Source organism: Lissotriton helveticus, chromosome 7 (genome assembly GCF_964261635.1).
Source record: "Lissotriton helveticus chromosome 7, aLisHel1.1, whole genome shotgun sequence".
Lineage (NCBI taxonomy): Eukaryota > Metazoa > Chordata > Amphibia > Caudata > Salamandridae > Lissotriton > Lissotriton helveticus.
Genome location: NC_136068.1, coordinates 126393366 through 126418762, shown reverse-complemented (window position 1 = coordinate 126418762; position 25397 = coordinate 126393366). Strand labels below are relative to the sequence as shown.

The 25397-nt window shown below is 47.3% G+C and overlaps 1 protein-coding gene across 2 annotated transcripts in view; it reads left to right on the top strand.

The window, feature by feature from the left end:
- Positions 1-25397, top strand: part of SLC2A4RG (SLC2A4 regulator) — a 351419-nt gene that overhangs the window by 162879 nt on the left and 163143 nt on the right. For both annotated transcript variants that reach the window (XM_078651682.1, XM_078651681.1), the window contains exons 3-8: positions 2633-2742; positions 3395-3636; positions 8829-8929; positions 9306-9570; positions 15996-16097; positions 16220-16341. In XM_078651682.1, coding sequence (XP_078507808.1) covers positions 2633-2742; positions 3395-3636; positions 8829-8929; positions 9306-9570; positions 15996-16097; positions 16220-16341 — 942 coding nt within the window. The remainder of the gene's footprint in view (positions 1-2632; positions 2743-3394; positions 3637-8828; positions 8930-9305; positions 9571-15995; positions 16098-16219; positions 16342-25397) is intronic.

The window sequence follows — 25397 nt, the reverse complement described above, 5'->3', positions numbered from 1 at the left end:
TGGCACCAGCCCTCCCCACACGCCTCTCCCTCCCCCTCAGCCAGGAGGGAGAAAAGATGTTTTTTTTCACTGTAAATAAAGTAAGGCATTAATAGACAAATTGCCTGACAGGCAGCGCGTCAAATGGACGTGGAAAGTGATCTCTCAGGCTTTAAAACTTTTTTCTCTTTTATAAAAGGGCTGCATGCTTCAGGGCCCCCGAGTACCATGGGCTCAGGAAGTCAAAGGGGGCACCTTTTTACGATGGCAGATTCAAGTTTGCAGGCTATCCTCATCAAAACTTTAACCACCATGTTTCTCCGAGACGAGGCAGAAATGCCTCGGAGAAAGCACGGTCATTTTCTGATTCAGGGGCGTGGTTTTCTTTCTCTCCTCTTCCCATTGGCTGGAAGGTAAAATTCCAGCCATTAGGAAGAGGAGAGAAAGAAAACAAGAAAGAAGCGAAAAAAGACGCCCCCGAATCGGAAAAAGACGGGGCTTAAAGGGAGTGACTCCCCTTTCCTCCAATGGCTGGCCAGCATTTACGAGGCCAGCCAATGGAGAAGAGGGGCGGGTTGAAGCCCCATTCTAAGAAACATTAAATATTCGGACCGAACTGCGTAAGCGCAGCCTACTGTCCTCGACCTAAAAAGACACCATGGTCACTGCTCGAAATGGGAATGAGGTAGTGGCGCAGAACATTTCTTTTTTCAAGATGGTAACTTAGGTGGAGTCCCTATAACACTGCTTGGATGGGGCTCTTCTCTTGATCCACAGAGGATTGGATTGAGGTTCTATGGTGAAATCTAGCATATCCCCACCACCAAATGATCAAATAGTTTGACTGACAACTTGCTCTCAGTAAAAGTGTCTTGCTTATATAATTGAATTTGCCTTCTCTAGTAATCTTCTATGGGTGTCCATCCTTTCACTTCATTGCACTCTCTTACACTGTCACATACAACCTTGTCTTGAGGCCATTCATTTTCTTAAATGTATTGATATGCTGACTGTTCTCTCCTCACTGACATGCCTTGTTCCTCTGTTAGATCCTTTGCACCCTGCTTTATAGACGAAAACATGGGTAGGAGTTCATTCCTTTCCAAATAGAATTAAACGTTTATGGATTTTTTTTTTCTTCCTAGTCACATCACAGACCTATATTTTAGGCTTGCTCATTTGTCCCGTTTAGTCCTGTGGGCGAGTTCTCAGTAATATTAATCTCACACAGTTCTTAGTAATCGCCTTCTTACATTGTGTAATTTTATGGGGTGCCTTAAATGAAATATTTCGTCATCACGCTTGGTGTGGACAACCATCTCTGGTTCTTGTGATCTATAAAGTGTGTACTGCCACAAGTTATGGGCCTTAATGTCCGTCCAGCCCATCTGTACAGCCATTGCCTGTTCCTACCACCTGCATCCTTCACGTTTGGGTCACATAGCTTTCCCTATCGGTTATGGAGCTTTGGATGGGAGGTGGGAGTTATGGGAGAGACCGTATGGATTGGGATTGCCACATCTACTTAAATATATATATGATTTTCTCCCTGATTCTTTGGTTAATTGTGAACCATTGTAAACGATGAGCCATACAGAATGGACTGGGACCTAGCCAGTAATGATATAGGTTCAGGTCAAAGGGTTACAGTAAACAGCTTGGTCCTGTATTATTTACAAGACCCTTTGACTTTAACTCTACAAAATAACCTTGTTTCCGATCAAGGTTATTCCCATGACGGCACGTGGGAGAAAAGTAAGCAGCTGATGCAAACCCCAGCTACATTGCTAGTACAGTTTGTTTTTTACGTTTAGAGAAATAAAAGCCCCCTCCGTTTACCTATCTGCCTTTCTCATAGGGCAAACCACGGCTGGATGGTCATTGCAGAGGCCGCCATGCACCACACATTGAAACTGTCCTATCTGTCTACTGCTTTCCTGGAGCGTCAAGATATAAAAAATGGAAACTTGTGGGTAGAGAATCAGTACTACGGCAGCTACACCCATCAAGGATGCAAAATTCCCTTGTTATCCTTTGCAATTACAGCCAGCAGTTGTGTGGAGATCAGCCCCAACCTAGACCTCCCTCTGTAGGACAAAAGAGAAGATGCCAAGGCCAATTTGAGAGAGGTAGAAAATACCTTCTCAGTGGCAGTTGATGTAACCGTAAACCTTGCTGCCACTGGATTTCAGCGCCATCCTCCGGTGCAAGGGATGCTTAGGAGTACATTGTTTTGCACTTCACATGGAAATAGTGCTAGGCATACACTTCAGGGGTGAAGCGGTGTTTGGCCAGCATGTGGCTACAACTTGGCAACAGATCTACAACATATCCAGTATGAGACATTGTGGTCTTTAGGGCAATGCAGTACATCACCAGAAGCCCTTTTGTGGTGCACAAGGCTGGTGCCAACAACACATGCTGGTAGGATATGAAGCCTGCCTCCTGTACCTACAGCCCTTCAATGCCAAAGGATCTTTCATATCTCAGATCTAAATACTAATGATAGTCCTACTACTTGAATGTCAAAAATTGTTTTTCCAATAAAGATGCAACAGTTTTGAAAGGTTAAGTTTTATTTTCTCTCTACTCCTTTATCTAAAGAACTACAGCTTATGACGTGAGTAAACTTTGTCTCTCTTTATGCCCCCAGGAAGCCATCGGAAAAAGCTGACCTCGATGAAGTAATAGCTGCTGCTGTTCTCACCAGCCTGTCCACCAGTCCCCTGCTTCTGGGCCAAGGGGCAGGCACTTGCACTACAGGTAAGAATTTGAGTGAATTCAACGGGTATGGTCCCAACTGCACAGTTCAAGAAGTTTCAGAACTCCCCTTCGTTCCCAGGGGCCACGCTGCTTGAGGTCAACGGTGTTTTGAAGTTGAGTCGCTCTCTGTACATGGTGTCTCTATCTGTACATGCATCCAAGACCTAAATCTTAAAAGCCGGATTAAAAAAATCTAATACAAAAACCCCAAAATGTAAAATTGGTTAAAGCACTACTCTGAAGATTCATTGAACAGAAGATGTGAAAGCAAAACACCTCAAATGTGTATCAGGCTCTGTAAAACATGGAATACTTGAGATACATAAAAATATCTAAATTAAAACTGCTAAAATATCTCCTACCCTAAAGGGAAAATGTTTAAAAATTGCTTTAAACAAAATCCCTAATAATAAAGCGCACATTTTTTTTTTAAATTAACTTTTTACATTTTTGTGTTGGGTTTTTGGTCTCAATCTCTTTCTATGTTATGTGATTTTGGGGTCTTCTGTTATTTATTTTTACAAAGTAACTTGCATGGTGTACACAGTGCAGCAGCCTCTGCTCTTCTTTCCCCACAGGATGGTCCTAGAAGATACTTTTCTGCCTCCCTACCTCTTGGTGATTGTCATGCCTTGTTCTTGTTACCCCTCAGAGCCATGCAGCAAAGTTTCCAAGGAGGCTAATTTGAATTCATCGAGTTGCAGCAGCAGTACCAACAGTGGTGACTGGAACTGGGACTTTCAGGGTGACCCGTCCATTCCATCCACACCCTCGCCACCACTGTCCACCGAGGTTAGCAAGACCTGCTTGTCATCCACCCAGTCCGATGATGGAATAGAGGACTCCGATGCTGGCCAATTTCTCTTTGGTGACCCGATTCCCAGAAAGAGAAAGGTAAGTGAAGGTCATTCTCTGTAATGAGCAGTATTCTGTTTTTCTGTACAGTATCACCAGCACATGGAGATCAGCACCACAACCACGAGTCCAGTGCTCCTTGGGAAACAGGGTTGGAGTTTGCATGTCATGTTACCGACCTCTATTGTGTATTCGTCGGATTAGTAGAATGGCTTTGGAAATTGAGTCTAGGTCTGTGATGCAGCGTGTTTGTTAGGTGGGGTGTGCCACACGTGTTTTGGGACGGAATAGAAACGTCGTCAGCGCTGGAGCATCCCTGAAGAAAGCTTGAACCCATCAACCCACCTGCCAAATGAGAAGCATCAGCACAGTTTTATAAATCAGTCCAATATCTGTATTTCTGCATTTCTGCTAGACTGCAGTCACCTCGTCTGACACCAGCTCTTACAGGGTGCTTTTGGTTTCACCCACTTGGCCTTTGAGTTTCATTGTCTGCACACCTGTGCAAGTTGTTTTGAGGCTGGGCTGCACTTAAAATCAAAAGTTCGTTCAGTACTATCTGTACATTTTAAGAGTATGGTACAAAAGTTGCATGGTTTTTGGTTTTACAACACTGGAAATTAATAGAAGGTGCGAAGTTAATGTCTTTGCAGTGTAAATGCCATCCTTCTCTGGTAGTTACTTACCTGTAATAGAAGTTACCGGTGAGTAGCATCCCTCTATTGCTTAATCGCGTGTGCCTACATTGGTTGATTGCCAGTTTTCTTCTTATTATTATTATTATCAGTGAAAAAAAGAATGAAGCTGGCTGATTTCGTGCTTAGTGGTACAATGGTTTAGCATGTCTTTGATAAAACAATCCAGCACATAAATCATAATGCGTGCAAATCTGGTTTCTGTGAATAAGTATCATTTTTGCAACACCAAGTTAAATGTTTTGATTTGATTAAAATCTTGGTTTCTATCACTCTTTTAATTGGAAAAAGTGAATTTTTGCTTTCCTAACTGCTGAATGCATACAGTTCATTTAGATTTTCACATTATTCACTTTAAAAAGTCCTCTCACTTTGGAGTCTTAGGAAAAAAAGTAAGCACCATTTCCATGTTAAAAGACTAAGCAGCCATTGTCAATAGGCCTAGCCTGACAATTGAAGGCAAATGTGACTAGATAAACACAGAACTTCTTTATGTATTGCTCGGACTTTACCGACCCACCAAAAATCTGCTCGCGACCCACTAGTGATCCAGTACCCACTGTTTGGGAGACACTGATTCAGAAGGATTCACAAGACTAGCTGTTAGTTCTTTTTCAAATGTTACTGACCTGCCCTGTAAATTAACATAGCTTGCTGTGTCTTCACTGTAAGTGAGAATATTCAAAAGCTGTGATGAGTGGAATGGTTTTGAATTCAATTTTTTTTTAAATTCACTCATTATTTAATTATTCTATTTTGTTGATAAAGAATGACATTCGTAAATACACATTAGTTCCCAAGGTTAAGCTTGGATGTGTCAGGATGCACTAACCTCTTTCTTGAGATCCAATGGGATTGATCAACTCTTCCATATGCAACCGCCTCCACCAATAACCACATATACAAGGACCTGAGGGCCAGTGGTAGACAGTGCGAATGAGGTAGGAGAAAACATACTCTGGACTCCACCTCTCTGACTCGTAAAAGTGTTGTCTGCAGGACGTAGTGGGTATCTACAGACAAACAATATGTTTAGTAACATATGAAGGTTCTGCACGAAACTGTACCTGTATATCTTACCAGTATCTTTTTATAAACAACTCTTTGTACTTTGGCGTGGAACGTGTAATTCCTAAAAGTAGAAAATACAAAACTTGACTAGCTTAAATATATGTTCACTGGCACTTCTCTGTGTGACTAGAATAACTACCTCAAGCTTTGTCGCTATGCACTTTGGGAAAGACGAGTTCTAGTTTCTAATTGACCCGTTTCATTGCAGTGCAAGTAACCCATGTTAATACTCTGCTGTTTCTTAGCATATCAATTCGTGTTAACCTGCATGCTAGAATTCTAATATATTATACTTTGACATTCACACTTAGCATGAGCAACATAGTCCCAGCTTAAGAATACTTCCTGTTCTGTCACAGGATAACACTTTTTTAAAAACGTTTTATTGAATTTTTCAAATACTTGAGCGCTACAGTCGATAGGTCCCCCCCCCCCCCCACCAAATGTAAAAGCAAGGTGTCACAAATTATCATTACAATCCACCAGCCCCCCAGAGTACTAGACACAGCCATTCAGCCAACAACCCAGGATTGGGCAGGCGGCGACAGACCCCTATCAGAACGAGGTTAACAGATGGGAGAGGAAAGATGAGGGATGTTATAGGCAGAATAAGTGAAAGAGCAATTGCATCAATCCTTAAAGGAACAAGTCATCTACGCCACTCCCCCTCCCACCACCCTGCCCATCCCCTTCCTAGCCCGCCATTGATTGACATGGACTGTAATAGAGACATAACCAGCCAGACACGACCAGTGAGTGTGCAATGTCTGTCCCCTGAGCCAAGTCCTGAGTCCCCTCCTTATATCAAAGGCACCTATATGGGCCCTGCAGCCACCCCCCGCCGTCTTCGGAGTCAACCAGGTCACCAGCGGCACCCCTGCTACTAATATACGACTGATACAGACCCCAGAAATTCTTCGGGCGACTCTTGGGGGAAGCAACTCATTGTAGTATTCGGATTGGTTGCAGCAATAAAGCATGTCATGCGCCCACCGTTTGGGAGTGGGCGCAGGTCCTCTCATCCAGCACAATGCCACCACTCGCTTGGCCATGAGCATCCCCATATCCACCAACCTGCGCACCGCCACTGGTAACCCCCTGGAGTGTCCCAAGAGCGCTAGCGCAGGGTCCGGGGCAAGGTCAGTCTCGACTATCTTACTCATCTCGGTGAAAATGTGTTCCCAGTATTCCCAAACCTTCGGGCACTGCCACGCTAGATGTAGGAAATCTGCCTCAGGCACGTGGCACCTCTCACAATCGGATGACTGGCGCAGTCCGTATCTGTGGAGCCTCTCCGGTGTGTAGTATATCCTATTGAGAAATTTGAAGTGCACCAATCTGTGCCTACCGTTTAAAGATATTCGCCTGGTGTTGCCACAGCAATAGCGCCACATGTCGCCACATTTCGTCATCTATTGTCACCTGTAGGTCCCGTTGCCAGGCCAACCTAGCCTTAGTGAAGTGTTGCTCTCTATGCGATATAGCAATTTTGTATAAATTGGTCACTAGTTTGCGAGGAGACTCAGTTTTTATTAGGTAAGATAGCTCAGGGACGTCCGGCGGTTCCGCCAAGTCGTCGCCCAGCAGTTTTGATAAGGCACTGCGCACTCTGTGGAACTGGAAGCGGAGTAGCAGAGAGGCCGCTCCCTCGCTCCCCTCCACCTGGTCGCAGGTCTTAACTAGTTCCTCATGAAATAGACTGTCACAGGATAACACTTAAGTGAACCCTGCAATCTCCACAGAGTTCATTTTAAATGTTCAAATGGTTCTAAGTTCCCATTTAACCAAGCAAGATAACTTTTAGAAATGTTTTTCCGAATTCTCGAAGTAATTCGATACAGATCAGTGAACTATTGGGAGCAGCTGGTATTTTGTAAAGGAACTCTTTGATCCCCGTGGCAAAGTTCAGGCTGCAGCAATATTGTGTTGTAATTGTCTAGCGGCGTGGGCCACTTGAGAGGTTATACCCAGATTTCCAAGACACCCGCCACTTCTCCATATTGCTTGGGAGTTCATGGGTTGCTGGAACATGCAGTTCATTGGCTGGATGCTGTTGTGTGTTGTATTCCCTATGCACGCAAATTCACAGCCTAGACAGTACTTACACTTGGAAGGAACCTCCAGACTTTCGTTCCCTGAGAGACTGCGCCTGGTTTTGGAAAATGGCTGCCCTGTGCTCGTCAACTTTTAAGCTACAAGCAGTACTTAAAACCCTTCTCTCTTACAGATTGATTGGTTAATCTGTGGGTTCTTTGTGGTAAGTCATGGTGAACAAAGTCCCAATGGTTAGCTCTCTATCAAAGTCTTAATTATCCACCATGACATGGGATTTATATAGCAGTGAAAAGGAGCCAGCTAGGATTTGAAAAGTTGAAAAATATATCAAGGGGAAAATATTTTCAACTAATAAAGTGGTGCACTCGTTTACAGGTGCCTCTCTAAGTTGGCGGTAAAAGAGAAATTTTGCTTTAGCGAAGGCAGACTGTTTTCCTGTGGAAGTCCTTCAACGTCTTAAGCATCAGATAGAAATGGCCTTGTGGCCCATCGCGTGAACTTGAAAATAGATCTGTAGCATATTTGCTACTTCTGCCCAAAATATGGAACTTTGAGCTAGGTGCTTAAGGGATATTGAAAATTCTGCTCCTGGCTGAAATCTGTAGTTTTATTTCTTTATCAGATATCTCTATTCATGTACCTAAAGCAAATGCTGGTTTTTGAGCTTAGAATGTGCGAGAAGTCTACTTTTCCACACTCAAAGTAAATTAGTTTAGGCTGAAGGAAAGAAAATATCCCATTCCGTCAGGTAAATTTGCAAGAGACCTTGCCTTGATCTGTGGGTCGCACGCGAGAGGCAAGAAACCCTGATATGTCTTGGACGGCTTCTCGGTTTCTCAAGCAGTAGTATCCAGAGATTGAGGATTTTTAGTTTGTTTCGATTGCCATGCCGTCTTTCTCACCCATAAATCTGTCCTATTGGACAGAGAGTTTTGTAAAACTCTGCTTTTTACACATCTGGTCTTCTGATTCTGGTGAGGGATTATAAGAGCTCAGTCTTTGTATTAGTGGCATGTTTTTTTCTTTTACCAATGTCAATTCACCCCCTCCCAGTGCAGCACACTTTCATTGTATCATGTGATTTCAGTGTTTACGTTCTGACAATTTGCCTGAGCATCTTAGTGTATGATTTGCACACAGGTGTACTTTATTTTTATAGTCTGCTCTAGCAAACGTCTGTACCATTTCCTTGCACAATTTAAATGGGGGTTGCTTATCAGCATGCAGTGTTTGTGATTTAATTTTTTTTCATCATTTCTTTTCGCGTATGTATATATGCACTAATGGGGTGAGCCAAGAGAGATTAATAGAATCATGTCTAAGTTACTTGGGTATCAACATGGGTGTGCTAATTTTGGAGTATGAATATAAGGGGGCCTAGTTACCTGATCAATCTTACGTTTTTCTTAGAACTCTGTGAAGGTGATGTTTAAGTGCTTGTGGAAGAATTGTGGGAAGGTACTCAGTACCTCATCTGGAATTCAGAAGCACATCCGAGCTGTCCATCTTGGGTAAGTGACCTAGTCCTAGACTATTGCAGAAATAAAAGCAACCTCGTGGAATTATCACCTTCTTACAGTCTAGCTGTGGTGAGTGGTTGAATAAGGGTAGAAAGTAACTTAAATAGAAGAGGAGATTTGCTAGAGTAGCACATCGTAGCCAAAAAGCTAGTCTTTTCACTAAATGTCAGATGGAATGGTCATATAATGTAGGGAAAACGTCAAATCATTCTACCTTCCCTCGCCTTTGTTTTGTACATGAGTTCAGATGAAACCCCACTTTGCCCCATCACTCCATCTTTTGGACCAATGGCTGGAAGCGAAGGGCTTCAAACTTATTTTTCTTCCACATATACAAGATATACAAGTGTATTTCTGTTCCTTGTAGCCGTCGGGCTGAGCCGGATCATAGTGATGGCGAGGAGGACTTTTACTACACAGAGGTGGATGTGAACATGGATTCCTTGACGGATGGCCTATCCAGCCTGACACCAGTGTCTCCTACAACCTCCACCCCCCCAGTGTTTCCTATATTGGAGCAGTCTGCCTGGACCCTACCTGCATCAACTAAGCCCGAGTTGCCACTTATGACACCCTTGAGCCTTTCTGCTCCAACCAGCTTGTGCCACGTCCAGACCGATCATGCCTATCAGGTGAGTGTCGGATTGAGGGTTAGTTGGTGGTTTCATTAAGACAGTTGCTATGGCTTCATTTATACCGAAAGTATTTTACATGCCTCTGCCTTGTTACTGTTGATCAAATAATTGGTTATAACAAGTAAAACCTCAATTCCTGGGTGAACTTTAACAAATTTTTGTTTTCAGACCTTGATTTATAGTCTCTAGGAAAGCGAGCTGTCATGCCCTTTAGTGCTTTCTCATTGTAAGAATAATCTAATGCATTCCCTTTTGTCTTTTTATGTCCCTCTTCCCTTTCATATGTTGTAATTTTTAGAAACGGTGATAAGGAAAACAACTCTGTAGGCATCGTTAAGGTGCTTTGTTCAACATTGTTGATCATTTGTGAGGTCGCCGTGACAAAGGGCCAGCTGCCTCTTACCAAAATATTCTGGTAGATTGCTGCATCTCTCGTCAGCTCAAGTTATTTCATACAGTTATATCTACGTCTACCACCCACAGTCACTTGATGGTAAAACACCTTAGGAACTGATGTGAAGTCACTGCAGTTCCCTCAATGACTAGGATGTGATTTTAGAAGACGGGATCCCATTTTATGGGATAGTTAAATAGTGTGTAAATGCAGGCGGTGTTGCATCAGGCTTGCTCCAGTGCACTGTGTTTTTGATTGCCTGGGTCAAAGTCTTGCTTTGAGATTGGAACCCCAGAAGTAAATAAAGTACTTGATCAATGGTTAATGTATTGGCTCTTTACTAACTTAGGTTGTATCTTCCTAATAATAATGTTGTGTTTCCTAAGGCCACAGGCAATGTACAGAAAGTCCAGGTGATAGAATGTGTCCCGAAGATAGAATAACAAGCATTTGCAATGCAATAGGTCTCGCATTAGGAAAGTTTGAACTATTGGTATTGTAAATGACAATTTTTTTAATTATGTGTTGGTTTTGAAAATAGCGAAATTAATCCTGTGCTTTTTATCTTAACTTACGATATACAAAGAGTTAACCAATATCTCCATTAACTTAGCAAACATGCTTTTTCTTTGTATCCCGGTATTTGTAGTCCTATATTTATGGTGAGGAGAAACAAAACTTTAAGTACTAGAAAGCCAAGAGAAACGTACAACTTTTTTCCCCCATGATGTTTATACAGCGCAAACTCGGACGCTTTACATGAGCACCATTTACATCACACAAGGATTGATTCATTTAAGCATGGGTGATTTTCCCAGAATTACAAAAAGTTAACATGACACTGGGACTCTAACCTGGTTTCCTAGGTCCGATGCCACAACGCCATATCCACTCACTTAATAAAATACCGGTAATCGATCAACCCAGTATTTTTGTATTTGCAAAAAGACCAAAAATGTTTAAGATGTTTCACGTTTAGAAAATAATCATTAGAATTTAGTTGTATAGAGGTTCAGCAGCCCCAACAGAGGCCCTCCTGCCCGGCTGTCTGCTGTCCTGTCTCTTCTGCCTCAGCTGTCTGCGCTCTCGTCCAACATTATCTTCCTGGCTGCTTTTACGAAGTAAACTTTGTCATGAAGGGGAGCCGGAGGCTATTTTATTCAAGGCAGGCCTTGGCTGATGACACAAACTTCGCTACTCCTCCCCAGTTTTCACGTGAATTACGCTCAACTAAGCTTCTTCCTGACAGTGCTAAACTGTAGACAAGGAGGGGTAGAGGGTGTAACTGTTAAGGAGATGGGATGCGAGAGGATTTCAATGAGGTGTCTGAAGCCTGTACAAGCATGATTAAACAGTGTGGCTTGAATTGCAGAAGCCATTTCAGATGGTAACTGCTGTATGATCGGCGCACAGACAGCTCCTTGCGCCCCTACGGGCGCCCGGCTCGCTCGTTCTAAAGACAGGCCCTGTGCACAAGCACATGATAATACAAAGGGAACAAAACTACTATCCACAAGACACACTTTAGATGCAATACAGAGACGGGGATGCACAAGCAGAGGACAAAATACAATGGCAGCAAATGCAGTCGACAATGCTTAGGCCAGCAAGGACACAATACATACAACGCAGCACAAGTAGTAGACACAGTACAAGCAGTACTTACAGCGACAGGGCTGCACAAGCAATAGGCACAATACAGAGGCCAAGCTTTATATGCTTAGGGCACAATGTAGTGCACCACAAACGGTAGACACAGTACAGGAGCTGTACATATCCACTAACAGAGCAGCACAACAGTAGGGGACACTATAGAGCAGCACGATAAGCAACAGGCAGTACAGAAGCAGGTTGCACAAGCACATAATACAACACAGAGCTGCAAAGCAGTGGACAAAATATAAGGCAGCACACCCTTCAGCTCAATTACAGAGACATGGTACCACAAACTATAGACAGTACATACGCCAAGTCGCACAAGCACAGAATAAGGAGCAGCAAAGTAGTAGAGACAGCACAAGCAGAGCACCACTTAGCTGCATTACAGAGACAGGACAGCACACGTAGTAGACACAGAAAAGGGCAGCACAAACAGTACGCGATTTAGATACAGTAGAGAACAGGGCTTGCAAATGCAGAATCTTAAATAAAGAAGTAGTGCTTCATAAACAGTGTGACCTCTGCGCAACTGTAATCGACCCATACCATCGACAGCTGCAGGTCACACAGCAGGAGCACTCCCTGAGTCGCTGCCCTTGCCCTGAATCAGGAGGTCAGCTATGCTTTTGGGCGGGGTGACTGCTGCCCCCCGTGCGGCAACGTGCGAGAGCGGCCAGCACCCGTTGCCCCGCCACCTGGACCTTGGAGATGCTCCTTTACTGCTGCTCCTACTTCACGCAAACGAGCGCCTCCATGATGGATGGGGCAGGGGCACGCACGCGTCATGACGTCATAAAAAGCACACGCCCCAACCAATACCTCCCATTCGGAGAAAAGGTTACCCGCCCACACTATAAATTAGAAATTCGCCCCAAGTAGACGAGGGAGGGAAATGTGGGAAAGCGGTACGAAATCAAACACCTGTCGCTTCTTTTTAGAGTGCTTTCATTATTTGCAGTAAAGAAAGGAAATTATAGGATAGTTAAACAAGACGGCTTTAGAAGCATGAATAGCGGACACTATGCTAAAACAAGCACAAATCACCGTTGCGGGCAGGGGCGAAACCAGGAAGTCAGGCATCCTTGCCCGTGACATGGGCGGGGCCTGTGACGCGGCCGGAAGAGGCCGGTGTTGCTCGTTGATGCGGGGCTCCCATGAGGGAGGGAGAGCCCCGCGGTAGCGGTGGAAATCCAGAGAAGTCCCGGATCCCAGGAGGGGGCCCGGGTGAAGTGGAGAGGTGGGGTGTGTTTCGGCGTCTCATTGCCCAGCAGCCCGGTGAGTGGGGCGCGCCAGTGCGCTGACACGTCTTGGGCATGGAAAGTGAAAGTGCCTTGCCTCTCAAGGGTGACAGGAGATGCGCACGGCGCGTCCACTTTTCCAGTCCGGCCTGCAGCCTGTGCGTGCCCATCTCCTGTCTCCCTTGAGAGCCCTTGAAAGCCTAGTCGACGACTATAGGTCTCGCAGTGCGACAGCGCTTCGCGCTGCGTTGCAGGTGCGAGACCTAAAAATGGAAGTTAGAAGGTTAGAAACAAAGCCTAATTTAAATTAAGTTCCCTTTCATGCTTTGGACTGTGTAGACCAATACACCTTTTTTAGGACACAACGTTAAATATTCCTTTGTTGCTCTTGTTAAAGGAGAAATGCACTGTCCTAGGAAGCATTGGTTTGGACTTTTCAATGGGCGTTCTAGTGTGATGTAATAAATATGGCTTCTCAGATAGGAGCTCAACAGAATGTGAATTTGTAATGACCATTGTGTCTGTTGCTGCACTGCTTCCACAAGAAGCCCACACCAAGGTATGGAATGTGTTGTAAGATGCACAGCTCACTAGATGCCAAGTAGATGTTCTATCGTATTAGAGTAATCTCATCGATCAACCTTATATGTAAAATAAAATAAACGTTATTAATGCATATCCACTGCCTACAGGTTTTAATTCAGGTCGCTGGGTGTTTCAGAATTTCCCTCATCAGGGCAGCGGTCAGATTCCAAACAAATTCTGACTGATGCTGCAGTAGGAGAATGGTGCAATTCAATGCCATATGAAACCTAATGAGCCTAAATATCTAGAAATTGCCTAAAAAGCGATGAAAACGAACAGCTTCATGAAAATTATTTATACAGTGCAACCAGAAACGGAATGCACAGGATGTAAACAAACCTTGATCTATAGCAACCAGTATAAGATTGCGCCAGATAAGTGTTACAGTGTTGACAGAGCTGTGTGTGCCAGTAGAAGCAGACTTTACAATAAAATACCTTAATGTACCCAATTGTAGAATACGACTCCTGGAAAATCACAAACCAGAATCAGAGCGGTGCTCAGTCAGGAGGAAAAAGATAGGGGTAACCTGTCAGCACACAGAGAAACTTCACCGAACTGTGTTTGCAGAAACATGAGATGCTCGTAAGCCAACCAGTGCACAAAACTCTAATCGAATGATGCAGAGTTACAAAAGAACTTGGTGTGCAGCAACCAAAGAGAGGTGCATAGTGATAAATCAGCAAGCAAACAAGTGGCTAAAGTAGACTTTACAGTAAGTGTGTGGTACTTACTGTACTGAACAGTAGTGGACAAAAATGTAAGTTTATCTACAGGAGGGCAGTCGTTTTAGGGGTCTGAAATGCATGAAAATGTGCCAGGAATTTTGTGTCATTGATCCCTCCTTACCCCACTCGCCACTTTCCAAGACAGAAGTCAGCTTCTTGTTGACTAAATGAAGAACTGAGTTAGGCGTGAAAGGACAGATCTGTCTTGCATAAAAGTCATGTCCATGCTAGTAACATTCATCTCACTCCTTTAAACCTGCATCAATGAAAAAAATTTATAGGATCAAAGTGTGCACCTTAAGAGAAGGATAACCTAATCTGTGCCCCTGCTCCTTGGGACATGCATTGAGAGGAATACTTTTGTTTTTGTTTTATACAGGGCTAACATTGCACTTTTTTGCCAGTTCCAAGAGCTTGGAGACACAGTTAACAGATGGAATACCAAAACAGTTCTGTCCCCACATAATCATAGTAGGGTAGAGTGAGCATTGTGCATTAAGAAATTTACCCTAAAATTCAACACATTCACCTTAGTATTCATGCTAGCTGATCACCAAAAGCTTACAAATAAACAGATTTTAGGTTGGCAAACTGCATTGAAGAAGGGATACATTTGGATTAGTGTGGGCTTCTTTCGGAGCATGCGGAGTGTGTAATTCTTTGACCTGGGGTCTGGTCAGCTCATAAGTGGTGGCTGACTCTAAACAATCTGTGTTTCAATGGACATCACATCATGCTGTCTGGCAACCCACAAAGCACCCTTTGAAGGTCCTAAGGCCCCTTGAACAAGAGGCAAGGCAGCTACATAGAGCTCCCCTTTGGAATATACCGGTTTCTGTAGGTTGTGGAGGAGCCACTTGAATGCCAGTGCAAATCTATGATAATTACTGCCACTTGAACCTGACTGCACACTCTGCAAGTAAGTGGGTCTAGCCTTTGTGCCAAACACATTCTTTGTCTTCATTCTGGCTCACCCTCCTTCTGCTATGAGGGATGAGCATACTATTCTAATTATTATTTATTAATAGTAATGAAGATCCTAAGATGTAGAAAAAAAGGTTACTTATTATAGACCTGGTTCTCTCTCGTGGTATCTCCCAATAAGATTATGACCAATCATCCTGCCTACCCAGTGATGAAGGAAACTGTGTGGGAAATTAGCCTTTCTCTGATATGGCCACATGTACTGATCCTAACCGTTGCCTGTATGGCTCAATTTGTTTGCATTCTTTCCTCTAAAGTAAGAATTTGAAAAAGCCTTCTTAACCCAGCTGTACATCTTAGTTCTTACGTATTAATGGAAATCTCTAGAGTGGGTGTGTTGGTGGTGATTAAATGTTTTTGTATCTAAACCCACAATGTAGACCTAGGATTTAAAGAAAGTTAACATATTTAGGATGCTAGCTTTGAAGATCAGGTAGGCCCCCCAATTAGACGTGAGGAAATGACCTATTTGTTCCAGAAAGTTAGAATCCTAAATAATGTAACAGGAGTATTGTTTGTACTTGTTGCTTTTCTGTGTTTGAAACAACAGACTGTAACTGTAAAAGAACAAAAAGTGAACTGTCTGCATCACTGAAAGACATATGGGTGAGATGCCCATTACTTTCAATTTGGTCTTATAAATATGGTAGCATCGAGAGTAAAAAATCAGACCCTGTGTGCTTTTACATGCCTGAAGAAGGGCATCCGTCAAGTAGATTGTCTGTTTAATGAACATTTGAAATTGTCTAATGCTGACAAAGATTACTTTAGAAGGTAATGTATGTTTTGTCATCTTTGAGAGTATCTTAATTGATTTACTTAACTTTCCTTTAGGCAACGTCCCCTGTCAGTGTTTCCGCTGCCAAGCTTTTGCCAGGAAATGCAGGCTTTAGTTTCTCCTGGCAGCCTCCGCCAGTCCTTTTCAAAACACCACCAGTAAGTATTGAGCAACTTGCTAAAGTTGAATCTATTGCTGCAAGCAAATACTGGCAGAAAAGGGGCACTCGCCTTATAAATGGTTAGTTGGAGTTCCTTTCCCATCTCTTTTCTTTTTTCAGGGAAGCCTGAACTTAGCACACATTCGTACAGTTGGTGTTAGCGAAAAGCGACTTCAGATGCCACACCAAGCTGTGGTGAAGACTTACTCGCCTGCAGTTTCTGCGCCAAAGACTGGGATGAGGTATGTGTTTCTGTCTTCTATCCCATCTTCCCTCATTTGGCTTAGTCTCCCCTGACCACTCTACATAGTTCCTATAGATTCAGAAATGTCTCTCTGTACTTTTATGTTCACTACATAGAACCCGCTGATATTCCTGCCTCAATGGTGCAACCTTTCCCACTTGCCCCTTTGGTGCCTTATGATGATACAGGAACATTATAGTTAAGCTCTGATTTCACTCATACCGAACCATAGAAATTCAGCAGTTCTAGTTACCTGAGGTAACTATAAGTATAACTTACGCCCCGTAGTGCACTGCTTATGATCTCATGACATGGTCAGTGACATCGCTGATGGCCTCACTGATGACATCGTCCACAGAACGACACAGACATCCACTCACAACCCCATACAGCATCTCATACACCCACTCACACTACCACTCATTTGCCCAATCACAGACCCCTACAACTACTGACACACATTCTCTCACTCATACAACCACTCACTCACCTATACAGTCACTCACAGGCCTATACAGCCACTCACTCACACACCCACCCACAAAACCACTCACATGACCACACAAAGACCCATACATCCACTCACCCACACACCAACTCACTCAATCGCTCACCCGTACAACATCTCACTCAATCATACAGCTACTAACAGACCTACTCACTCACCCATACTGCCACTCACACATCCATTCACTCACCCACAAAACCACTTACAGACCCATTCACACATCGATACATACATTCACACAGCCATTCACTCACTTATACAGCCACTCACACAGATGCAGTGCAAAACAGCTACTCACAACCCACTCACCCATACACCTGCTCATTTACCCATACATCCACTTATCCAGCATTGGGGTATCTTTCATAGATTCATATGCCTGAATCATTCCCTGTCGCGGGAGTCTCACAGTAAATAAAAATAGCAGTGCCAAAGGTAAATAACAGTAGTAGGCCCTAAGGAAAAAGGCCTGAGGCCCAAATCGTAGCAGCCTATCTACATCATTATGCTAAAATAACCAAACTTTTGGTACAACCAATCAGCTATCAGCACCTTCTAGAACCCTCTCTGCAGAGCCAGTTCTCCTCAGATTTTCACCGCACATCGTATGGAAGGGAGTCTCCCTGAGTGCCAGCTCAGTTTTTTCTTCAAGATGTCTGATAAGAAGGCCTTGTTCAAGCCCCGCAGAACCCGTGACAAGAAAAGGGTCCATGTTGATGATCAACATAAGGACTGTATCTACTGCCTCTACCCCACACGAGGTAAAAAATTGTAACATCTGCCACCCCTTCCCTTCTAAGACTCCTAGGGATAGGGAGGCAAGAGTCCTGTTGTTGCTTAAATCCTCCTCAGCTGAAGAGGATGACAGAGCCTCAACGTCCAGCAAGAGAGCCAGATCTCAGGACAGTTCTTCTAGTGAGGGGAGAAAACATCTGAAATCCTCCCACTCTACTTCTGGCCCTTCACAGAGGTCTCCTCCTATGTCCTCTGGGCCTTCAAAGTCTCCACAGACTTCTGCTCTCAAGGACTCTCACAAACAATCTTCAAAAACAGTGAGTAAAAGCCTTTCAAAACCTCTTCTGCTCCTTCGTCGACGGAGACTATCTCTACTTTGTCAATCACATCTCTTATTCTGTCAATGGGGATTACTGTGACTTCTAAGAAGACTGTCGTCGATGACTCAACGATGAAAGCCCCATCGACGAAGTCTTCATCAAAGAATACGTTGACGAAAGCTCCGTCGACTAAGCCTGCGTCGTCGACGAGGGACGTACCGTCGACGAAGAAACGGGTACCATCTACTCCGTCGACGACTGTCCCTTCGACGAAGAGCTCTAGTCTGTCAACGAGCATACCAATGACGTCGAGCCAATCGTCGATGATTACGTCAACGATGACCCTGTCGACCACGATTCCGTTGACGGCGAGCCCTTCGACGATTCCATCGACCGCAATAACCAAGAGCCCTTCGACGACAAGTCCATTCACAGAGATCCCGTCTACGACCATACCGTCTACTATGCTAAGGCTTTAGTTGCAGCTCCAACTTATTCAACTCCTGTTCCATCTAGGAGTTTTCAACTGAAGACATATCAAAGGCATGACCATTGCACTATTTCGCCTCTTACTCCGTCGCATCTTTTAGAGACATATGCACAAGAAGAGGATGAGGATAACGATTCCGAAGATGAGGATGAAGAAGGGCCATTTGGAATGGCTCATCATCCTTCAGAGCTCCATATAAAGTGTTCAGAAGACGAGGAAGAGGATTAGTGATCATTATTATCAGGCGGACATTGTGGTTCCACATCATAAGGTGTATCACAGACAAGTACATCAGCCTGACACCAGCCATCTCCCTCCTAATTTGATCCAGGAATCTGAAAGAGACACGTTAGTGATGGATTCCTTACCTTACAATAATCCCCAGGCGTCAGACTGGATCTGGAATTTTTTTGCGTAGCATTCCCCATGCGCGTCGGTAGGCGTCGTCCGCGACTCCGCGTCCGTCGTGAGCGCCGTGATGACGTCGTCGGAGTACTTAGACGTCGCCTCCGCATGCTGACATCAGGTCTTTTTTCCGCGCCAGCAAGCGCTGATCCGGAAAAAGTGGTACCCTTAGTCTTTTTTGACTAAAACTTTTTCGATCATTTTTGATCTACTTCGAAGTCTGTACGACTCCGACGGTGCCAGTAGGGATGCCCGGGTTCAAACCCTGCGCCGACTGCGACCGACTGATGTTGGTTACCGACCCCCATCGCCGGTGTCTTCATTGCCTAGGCCTCGACCACGACGACAAGGCCTGCTCTGACTGTCGAGCCCTGACGTCTAAGGCTAAGCGGGAGCGGTCCCGCAAGCGACTCCAGCTCCGGCAGTCGGCCCCGCGCCACTCGAGGTCCCGGTCCGCCAGGAGGTTGAGGGACCGGTCGCGGGGTCGGAGCCACCATGGCTCCGGGAGTCGTCCACGGTCTTCGGGCTCCTCAGTAAGCACAAGAAGTCGAAGAGACGTCATCGCTCTTCTGACACCCCACGACGCTCGCGCAATGGGGCCGGGGGTTCGGGCGACACCGCCCACGCGGCTCCGCTGGTATCACAGGTGTTGCAGCCTGCTCCATACCCGCCGGTCCCTGGGCAGAACACGACGTCGGGGGAGATTGATGACTTCCTCATGGGCATGAGGTCGCTCGCTCCTCCGTCGGGTTCTGCGGCGCCTTCGGGCCAAGCGGTCCCGACTGGGTCCCCACGCGGGCCGGGTGCTTCGGCCCCAGCGCCGTTGGGTGCTCAAGCGCTGCCGGCGACTTCGGTCCCGACGCCGCAGGGCCCCACTGGATCCGGTTCCGGGTCTCCGCCGGACGACCTCGCTGGCGCCGGCCCTAGGGTGTCGCCCCCGCCGCCGTCCCAGGACGACGCTGTCCCTGGTCCTGCCCTCGGTTCGGGTCCGGCGTCGGAGCGGTGCCGATGGGAGATTTCTATTTCTATGACCCGGCCCCATCCTTTGAGCCTGAGTACCAGGCGATGGGTGACGAGGGGGACTGGGAGGGATCTGAGGACCCTCTGGCACGTGAGTGTCAGTACTCTATGGACTGGACAGGAGAGCTTGGGGATGCCAGTGGTCTGGACACTTCGCCCGACACTGGTTTTGTCTCCCCTCCTAGCGTGGCTACGGAGGAGGGGGCTGCCTATAACGTGGTGCTGATGAGGGCGGCCAAGGCCTTGGGCCTTGAGCTACCCGTCGCGGCCCTTGAGGACTAACCTCCTCACTGAGGTCCTTAAACCGCAGGCAAGTTCGGCTGAGCCTCTGCTGCCGTTTAATGAGGCCCTATCAGACTTTCTTCTGGGCACTTGGTCCAAGCCCGCCACAGGGCAGTCTGTGGATAGGAACGTGGCCTGGCTCCGGGCGACCCTTTCTTTCTGTCTACCCACCCCACTCCCGAGAGCCTGGTCATCCAGGCCTCTACTTCCCAGACCGCATTCCCGTCGACTCCCCCCGACCGGGAATCCAAGAGGTACGAGCAATACGGAAAGAGAGTATTCTCCTCCCTGAGTATAGGATTGCGGTCAGTCAATACCGCATGCCTCTTGGACCGTTACACCCACTCTCTGTGGGATACGGTCGCGGACGTGCTGCCAGAATGCCCGGTGGAGGTCCGGGCTAAACTCGGCCAAGCCCTTGTGGAGGTCCGAGATGCGGCGCGTTATTCTATCTAGTGTGGGCTGGACACTACTGACTCACTAGGCAGAGCGATGGCAACGACGGTGGCGATTCGTCGCCACACCTGGTTGAGGTCTGCCAACTTCTCGGCTGATGTCCAAAACACACTTATGGACATGCCATTCGATGGCCGGCGCCTCTTTGGCGACAAGGCTTTAAGGACTCCAGGGCTACGGCCAAGTCCTTGGGCATCCCTGCCCAGCGCCAGCAAACGGCTGCCTTTTGCTCCTTTTGTGGCCAAGGAAGGGGCGCTCCCACATGTCCGGCCGGCCACGGGCCGCAGCCTACCATCCAGCGCGGTGGCGGACGTGGAAACCGCCGTGGCGGCGGTCGGGGACAACGGCGAGGCCAGTCCACACCTACCCCTGCAGCATCCGCCTCAAAACCCTCCTAGTCCATGCTTTCAGGCCCATGTGACGCCGGTGGGGGGCAGGGTTCGCCATCACCACCACCACTGGCGCACTGTCCCTTCGGACAGGTGGGTGCTGCAAATCGTCCAATGGGACTACTCCCTCCCCTTCGAGGCGACCCCTCCAGCCATGCCACTGCAGTACCACCGCGTGTCGGGGGATCACTTGAGACTTCTACAAGAGGAAGTTACGGCCCTCTTGGCCAAAGGGTCCATTGAGCGCGTTCCTGGGCCAGAAGTAGGGTGTGGTTGTTACTCCCACTACTTTCTGGTACCCAAGAAGGGCAAAGGGGGCCTACGCCCTATCTTGGACCTACGGAACGTCAACGGCTTCCTCCGGAAGGAGAAGTTCAAGATGCTGACATTGGCTCAGGTCTTTGCTGCCCTAGACCCTGGAGACTGGATGGTAGCATTGGACTTGCAGGACGCTTATTTTCATATCCCCGTCCTGCCGGCCCACCGGCATTACCTGCGGTTCACGGTAGGCCACGAGCAATTTCAGTTTACCGTGCTCCCCTTTGGCCTTACCAGCGCCCTACGGGTGTTCACGAAAGGGATGGCGGTGGTCGCAGCTCATCTGCGCAGGTTAGGGGTTTCAATCTTCCCCTACCTCGACGACTGGTTGTTGAAGGCGGGCTCGCCCCAGACCGTCGCCAGCCACCTCCAGACTACGGCCGACCTCCTGCACCTGCTGGAGTTCTCCATCAATGTGCCGAAGTCACACCTGTGTCCCTCTCAGAAGCTCCTCTTCATCGGAGCGGTTCTAGACTCGGCACAGTTTTGGGGTTTTCCTCCCAAACAGCGGGTTCGGGATATTCAGGCTCTGATTCCGATCTTTCAGCCTTTATCCCAAGTCTCGGTCAGGTTGACGCTGCGGCTTCTGGGGCTGATGGCCTCCTGCATCCTTCTGGTGCATCACGCCCGGTGGCGGATGCGGGCTCTGCAGTGGGACCTGAAGTTTCAGTGGGCCCAGCATCAGGGCAACTTGTCCGACCATGTCTTGATCTCGGAGGGCACTGCAAGAGAGTTGCAGTGGTGGCTCAAGGACTGCGATTGGGTCAGCGGCAGATCCCTCTCCCTACCCCAACCGGAGCACGTAGTTGTGACGGACGCGTCCCTCCAGGGCTGGGGGGGCCACATGGGAGAGGGGGAGATCAGAGGCCTTTGGTCTCCGGCGGAGACCCAGCTCCACATCAACCTTCTGGAGCTGCGGGCGATCCGGCTTGCACTAAAGGCATTCCTCCCCTCTGTCCGGGGGAGTGTAGTGCAGGTGTTAACGGACAACACCACCGCCATGTGGTACTGCAACAAACAGGGCAGGGTGGGGTTGTGGACCCTATGCCAGGAGGCTCTGCGCCTCTGGCAGTGGCTGGAACATCAGGGCGTGACCCTAGTGGTTCAACACCTGGCAGGTTCCCTGAACTCAGCCGTCGGTACATGATGGATCACGAATGGCGTCTGAACTCGGACGTGGCGCAAGGCCTCTTTCAGCAGTGGGAAAAGCCTTGGTTAGATCTATTCGCCACAGAAGAGAACGCGCAATGTCATCAGTTCTGCGCGTTGGAATTTCCAAGGCGGCACTCGCTCGGAGACGCTTTTCGTCGCGAATGGAGTTGCGGTCTATTGTACTCCTTTCCACCTATACCACTTCTGCCCGGAGTGCTGAAGAAGATCAGGCGCGACCGGGCCCAGGTTATCCTTGTGGCTCCGGACTGGGCACGAAGATATTGGTACCCAGAGCTACTCATCATGTCTGTCGATCCCCCGATTCGTCTGCCTCTTCAGGAGGACCTTCTGTCGCAGCAGCAGGGGACGGTCCTCCACCCGAACCTGTCCAGTCTCCGCCTCCATGCTTGGAGATTGAGCGGCGACAGTTGAGGCCATTTGACTTGCCTCCTGAAGTCTGTAATGTCATTCTGGCAGCCAGGCGTCCCTCCACAAAGTCGGTATACGCCTGCAGGTGGAACAGATTTGTGGCATGGTGCACAGCAAAGGCTGTGGATCCACTCTCTGCCCCCCTTTCTGAGGTTCTCCTCTTCCTTCTTTCTCTTGCCCAGCAGGGCTCTGCTCTCTGCACTATCAAGGGCTATCTTTCTGCCCTTTCCGCCTTCTTAAGGCTACCTGATCAGCCATCGTTGTTCAAGTCCCCAATTGTAAATAGGTTTTTGAAGGGCATCACACACATGTTCCATTCGTGATGCCCCAGTGGGACTTGAACCTTGTACTTACTTATCTGATGTGCGCTCCCTTTGAGCCACTTCATAACTGTCCTCTCCGCCTTCTTACTCTGAAGACTGCTTTCCTGGTTGCCATCACCTCTGCCAGGAGAGTGAGTGAGCTCCAGGCTCTTTCTTCCAAACCTCCATTCCTTTCTGTCCATCCGGACAAGGTTGTGTTGCGGACAAGACCCTCTTTCCTGCCCAAGGTAGTCGCAGCCTTCCACATCGGGCAGTCCATCACCTTGCCCCACCTTCTTTCCGCCTCCGCATCCCTCGAAAGAGGAAGAGAGGCTCCACCGTCTGGACCCAAAACGTGCGCTCTCATTCTATCTGGATCGCACACGCCAGTTCCGGGTGGATGGCCAACTCTTTGCTGGTTACGTGGGCGCTAAGAAGGGACGGGCGGTGCACAAACGGACCATCTCTCGGTGGATCGTGTTGTGCATCCAGACATGCTACTCCTTGGCTAAAAAGGAACCTCCTGTTGGGCTGAGGGCCCATTCCACTCAGGCCACGGCGACTACTACTGCCCTGGGCCGGGGAGTCCCCTTGCAGGGCATTTGTCAGGCAGCCACGTGGGCCTCGCTGCACACGTTCGCAAGACACTACTGCCTGGACAGCCGAGTCCGGAGGGATGGCTTCTTTGGCCATTCCGTCCTCCAGGACTTTCTGGTGTGATTATTGGTTCGCAGACCCACCACCGGGGTTGGTATTGCTGGGGTATCTATTCTAAGGTAAGGAATCTATCACTAACGTGTCTTTTTCAGATGCACAAGTTACTACTTGTGTAACGATATATCTTTAAGAGACATTAGTTAGTGATAGATTCCTTACCGACCCACCCATCCTCCCGTTCTGCGAACCGATATCTAGGGTTAAGGTCATCCCCTTTCAGGACCCTAGTTTCATGGCACCAGTGTTGATTTTTATCATGGCTCTGTGTTTCTGGCGCGGAAAAGCTATGTATAAGAACTGACGTCAGCACGCGGAGGCGGCGTCTAAGTACTCCGACGACGTCATCACGAAGACGGACGCGGAGCTGCGGACGACGCCTACCGACGCGCATGGGTACTGCTAAGCAAAAAATTTCCGGATCCAGTCCGACGCCTGGGGATTATTCTAAGGTAAGGAATCTATCACTAACTAATGTCTCTTACAGATATATCGTTACACAAGAAGTAACTTGTGCTTTACAAGCCATGCCAGCAGATTAGACAACGATTTCCACCACAGCAGGTGATCCGACCACCTCCTCCTGTGGCAGTTCCAGATCCTCTACCTATACCCGATGCTCCAATACCGATGCCTCCGGCTACAGAACCTTCTGAGGCACATCAACCTTCACAAACCCCTCAGGTTCCAGACACATCCTCCGATGAGGAACCTGAAGATGGAGAATTACACGAGAATCCTCATGTGGATCCATGGGATTCATATATTATTCCTATGCCTTTGCCACCGATCCCCCAGCCATCTGATTTGCCACCAGAAGATATAGGGGGTTTTCACAATCTCATGCAGAGGGCTGCTGCCAGAATTCAACTTCATGTTACCGTGGAAACCACAGACTGTTTCCTTCATGATTTTAAAGAAGAATCTAAGAAGGTCACCAGAGCCATACCCATAATTGATTACATATGGAATGAAGGCGTCAAGATTATGAAGAACCCTGCATCCGTGCCTGCGGTGCTTCCACGGATAAATAAGAAATATCGGGCTCCAGCTGATAGCCCATCTTGTCTTATTGGTCATCCTAGACCAGATTCGGTCATCTCCCAGGCTGCCCAACAAAGGTCTAAGAATCCGGCAACACCTATCACTACACCGCCGAATAAGGAGGGGCGTCGATTAGACCTCATTGGAATAAAGTTGTCAACTATGGCAGCTGCTTCCATCAGGGCTGCTAACTCCCTAGCCATCATAGGGCGCTATGACCGCCAAATGTGGTCAGATATGGCTGGATTGATTGACCTCAGTCCTGAGGACAGAAGGCAAGAAACACGGAAGATTTTGTTAGAGGGTGAGCTTGCTGCATCGGAAACGATTGACTGTGCACTGGACATTGTAAATACGAACTTTAGACAGCTAGCTGGAGCTGCAGTTCTCAGGCGCCTGGGTTGGCTTAAAGCCACCACCTTCAGACCAGAAGTCCAAACGAAGCATTGTACATGGCCTACGATGGCGAACCGTTGTTTGGCAAGCACAT